Below are 5,000 nucleotides of genomic sequence, written 5' to 3'. Positions count from 1 at the left end.
ACAACGACGAAACAACAACAAAAAACTTTAATATTCAAAGGGATGTAATATTGGTATAAATAATAATTCTGATTATAAAAAGAAGTTGTTTTTACAAAAATAATTCTGCCAAAGAGGCTCCTCGGGCAGGAGCACGACCTTATTAAACATACTTCAAATGCAGTGGAAATGGACGTGAACAAGCTGCCAAACGTTTTGTACAGTAATGCGCAAACAAGTCAATGTGGTACCATTACACATATAAACCCTACCTTTAAGATAAACTTATGATACACTGTTGAGGGAAAAAAAACTCCTCAGACATTCAACTTTTACATTGTATCAGTGACAATGGTATGAAACAGCGAGAAAAAAGCACAGGAATAAAACCTTGATGGCCCTGTGGTATTCATCTCTGAAGTGTTCATTTACAGATACAAAAATAGAGTACAAAACTGTTCAACAAAACTGCTCGGAAAAGTAAAAAAATACGCCATCTTTAACTCTGTCAATGCTTCCAAGTGTCATCTATTTTCCAGTTGAACCGTATCCTGCAGTTCCACGTTTTGTATCATCCAGTTCCTTAAAAGTAATATTATTACAGCATCCCCCATTATAAATCACACATTCAGTCACTATCAATACTTAAAAATTACTAAGAATTGATTGTAGGATTGCCACAGCGGAGAGAGGCATGCGGAGGGAGTAGTCGTGTTGAAAGCTTCTCCGCTCTCTCCTATATTTTGAACAAATTAATACTGGCCACATGAATTATGTCTGGTAAAAGAAAAGGGCGTAAGGGAAAGTCAAGCCCGTCAAGCGTATCAGATGGCGAACTACGATCTCCGGACGAGAAAAAAGTCAAAGGATCTTCGTTGTGTGAAAATTCTGCAGTTCTGGATTCGTCGTCTGTCGAAATTTTGGATGCGTCTGGAATGACGGAAAACTTAGGTTCAAAAATTGACTGCATTGTCGCGAGTTTAGTTGAAATGAACAAACAACTGGAGAGACTGACTTCATCTGTGTCGAATTTAGCGAAGAAGTTTGATAAGTTGGATACCCGAGTCCTTCAACTTGAAGCGAGGCAGTCTGAAACAGGAGCGAAGGTGAGGGAGTTGGAAGATTGTTTGACGGAGTTAAACGAACAAGTTAACGAACTTAAGACTGCCAAAGAAGAAGAAAAGGCGAATTTCGACAAGTTATGTAAAGCGAGGTACAAGACTCTAGATGATAAATTATTATATGCCGAAGTTTACTCTAGGCGTGAAAATTTACGCTTCTATGGAATTCGAGAAGAAGGCGAACAGGAAGACTCGCTCAAAGTTTTAACATATTTCTTGGAGAGCAAATTTGAGGTCGACAAGAAGGATATAGAGCTTCAGCGAGTCCACAGAGTTCGTAAAGTAAACAGTGATAGACGCACAAGACCAATTATCGCTCGCTTTCTCTGCTATGGTGATAGAGAGCTAATTTTTTCAAAAGCTAGGGCTTTGAAAGGTACCGGTTGCAGAATTTCTGCAGATCTCCCGAGAGAAATTTTTCAACGGAGAAAATTGCAAGAGAAGAAACTCGCTGACGCAAGAAAAGATGGTAAGCGTGCCTCTTTTGGCTCGCTATCTCGGATTATCATATTCAGGGGCACGCAGCGTCAATTTTCGGGAAATATCTGTTCGGAAGACGATTTGAGATCTATAATTTTCGGAACATTTGCTGTAAAATTTCTTGCTTGCCTGCCTCTCCTAGGATTTTCGAACAGCTGAAAAATCGTATAATTGCCCATTTTTAACGGATTTTTACCCTAAAAAGGTCACCTAGAATTTTCGGGAGCCTTTTTTCTGGCTGAAATTTTCGAAAAGCTAAGTTTTGATCCCTATAATTTTCGGATCACTAGACTTTCAGCTAGGAAATCCGAACAGATGAAAAATTTTTAGGGGATAAAAATATGCCTATATCTACCATTTAAATACTAAAATACGTTTAACAATGCTATGTTTAAGTGGTTTTGAACTATATTCTCGTTGGGTGCCCCTGCAGATTGACTATCAGCCGATAATCACCTCGACGGACAAAATGACTGCCGGTAGTCGTTTTGTCACTATAAGTGAAGATGATTTCGCGTTGAAATGTTTTTTTTTTCTTTTTTTTAAATAATCACCTGTGTATTTATACTAAAACAATTATTCGCCTCAGGCTCAGTGATTATTGGTGAATATTCACCACGACTTCGTCTCGATGAATATTCACCGATAATCACTGAGCCTGAGGCGAATAATTGTTAAATATTGAACAGGGTTGATCGCGAATGTTGGATGTAGAATGTCTGATTAAGGCCCAGAGAATTATGTGTTTATAGCCTGCGTAGCATGGCGGTTTTGGTTGCTAAGTAATAAAGGCGGGCGAGGGCAGAAAAACCGCGAGGAGATTGGAGCAGGAGCTCGCGTGTTTCGCGCGCGAATTTCGCGGCTTCGCCGCTCGTGCGCCCGGCTCGACAAAAAACCGCCATGCTACGCAGGCTATGTGTTTAAAGAAGAATGTCGGAGACTATGTTAGTCCTTGGAAAATTGTACCGGATTACTACTTAGGTAATGTGGGTGGTAAGTTTATTCTGAAATGTCAGTTTGATACTCGTAAATTACCCCTTTTTCTCCCGGTGTTTTATAGGGAATGTTTTGACGTGTTGTCCTGTCTTGCTAAAAAAGGATGATGTGACGTATGGTGATATAATGAACGAGGTTATTTGGAATAATGAAAATATACTTAGTCAAGGAAAATCTATATACCAACCTTTCTTTTATAAATGCGGGATAATTAAAGTCGGAGACCTGATTTCTAAAGATCGTGTGTTTCTTAAAGGTGAGAAAGTTTCAAAAGCGCGATTATCTTCGAGTTAGTTTTTTTGTTTTGATGGGTGTAGCCTAACGCTATACCTAGTCAGTGACGCTCTGTTATAAAAGAAAATGGGTTTATCTCGCCACCCCCGTTAAATGAAAAATCTTACTTTCTGAAAATTGAAGATGAGACGGTAGATATTTTAAGCACCTACTCAAAAAAGGTGTACAAGGAATTTTGTTCCTATAGAACAGCCTCTCCCACTGCTCAAGCCAAACTGGAAAATAAATATCCAAGTCTCGTGGGTGAATGGACAAAAATATATACTCTGCCTTTCAATGTCACGTTAGATACTAAATTAAGAGCGTTTCAATACAAGTTTTTAAATCGTATTATACACACTAATGAGAAACTGTTTTCTTTCAAAATTGCTGACTCCCCATACTGTACATTTTGTAAAAATGAAGTTGAATCCACAGAGTATTTCTTTTATTTTTGTAACGAAGTAGATATGTTTTGGAAAGAGGTCTTGTCTCGGATTGCGATTTATAGTTATTTGGACGTCTTTTTTGGTAAGTTTGATATTGATAAAGATCTAACGGTAATTAATCATATTTCATTACTTGGAAAATTCTTTATCTATAGGTGCAAATTAGATAAAATATCTCCATTATTTGATGGTTTTAAGGCTAAATTAACAGCTACCTATAAATTAGAGCTGTATATCGTTAGAAAAAATGTCAAATGAATTCTTTTATTTCTGCTATCTCTTTAATCCTCTCTCCAAATACTATCAGGAATGAAACACTCTTGCCACTAATACAATATAATAATATTCTAGTTTTGTTTATAAGTCAAATGGAATTCTTTTATTTCTGCTATCTATGAATTCTCTCTCCAAATACTATAAGGAATGAAACACTCTTGCCACAAATATAATATAATATATTTTAGTTTTGTTTATAAGTTTGTATGCATTGTTTAGGTAACAATGTTAGTGTATGAACTGTAAGTCGATAATGTAAGTATATGAACTGTAGTGTATATATTGCAACTTAATGTAAAATGGAATTAATAAAATTTAATTTAAGTCCAACATGTTCCAGTTTGAATTCCTCAACTTGTTGTCATGTGGGTGAAGTACAGTGTATGTTGCCTATAGTGTGTTGCTGCGAGGTTTTTCTGGGGGTACGCTGGTTTTGAAAAATAACAACAACTACTTAAGTTTCGTACTTCTGGTGTTACTCACCTCAACTTCCACAAGAGATGGGGTGCTTATTTTCTCAACAATAAGTTGGGCAATACGATCACCCCGCTGGACCTGATAATCAGTGCCTGACAAGTTAAAAAGTACCACACCAACATTTCCTCTGTAATCGCGATCAACAACCCCTGCACCTACATCAATATGATGCTTCCAAGAGAGACTAGATCTACAAAGAAAGACAGAAATAAAAATTTTAAAACAAGCAAATGTACAAAATAGTTTGGTCAAGTCTTAATGAGAGATGACGTTCTTACAGAAGCTGTTTGTGGTTCTAGAGTTTGCTTCATTGTTCCTGTGGATTGATTTATTGTTCTATGAAACCAATGATTTGACAGGTTACTTTATTTAAGTTGCATAAAGCAGTCATTTATTCATTTTTTAATGGTTTCCCCCTGTAAAGCACTGCCACAGATTTGTTTTTATCAATTAACAGAGCCAACTTTGACTTCAATCTGAGAATGAATTGTTTGTGTTGGTAGAAAGCGTTAAATTTGAGAGAGGTTTCGATTTAAGAGTATATTTGGCAGGTACCACAAAGCCCTCTACAACCTTGTGTTTTATCGAGTCGGTATAAGATACAGCTCCATCATTTTGTTGCCTCCGTTTGATGTTCATTTATGTCGATTGTTGCCCAAGCCAATCCTGATAACCACAGTACCGGTACCAGGTGCACCTTGGCCCATATTTAGAACTGTGTTGAAGCTTGATTTTTTTCTGAAAATTTGTTAGATATCTCATTACCTTGATCACAGTGGGTTTAAGTAAGGCACCATAATCTAGGAATAATTATAATAAATTATGTAAATATTATGTAAATATTATTTCAAATCTACGTTTCCAAGCTCTAATAATTTCCAAAGTCTTGAGTTTCCAGCAACATCCACTAAATCAAGAGCTGCATGGACAAATTATAACTATCAGGATA

The 5,000-nt window shown here is 36.8% G+C and overlaps 1 protein-coding gene across 1 annotated transcript in view; it reads right to left on the bottom strand.

The window, feature by feature from the left end:
* Nucleotides 1–9: 9 nt before the first annotated feature.
* Nucleotides 10–5,000, bottom strand: part of LOC138042462 (uncharacterized) — a 9,394-nt gene continuing 4,403 nt past the window's right edge. Inside the window, exons 2-3 of the mRNA XM_068888356.1 lie at nucleotides 4,058–4,241; nucleotides 10–561 (exon numbers count right to left, since the gene is read on the bottom strand). Of these exons, the coding sequence (XP_068744457.1) occupies nucleotides 508–561; nucleotides 4,058–4,241 (238 nt within the window). The 3' untranslated portion in view covers nucleotides 10–507. The remainder of the gene's footprint in view (nucleotides 562–4,057; nucleotides 4,242–5,000) is intronic.

The sequence above is a fragment of the Montipora capricornis genome, chromosome 3 (genome assembly GCF_036669925.1).
Source record: "Montipora capricornis isolate CH-2021 chromosome 3, ASM3666992v2, whole genome shotgun sequence".
NCBI classification, from domain to species: Eukaryota; Metazoa; Cnidaria; class Anthozoa; order Scleractinia; family Acroporidae; genus Montipora; species Montipora capricornis.
Note: the sequence above shows the minus strand (reverse complement) of the source record. Positions and strands in the feature narration are given on the sequence as shown.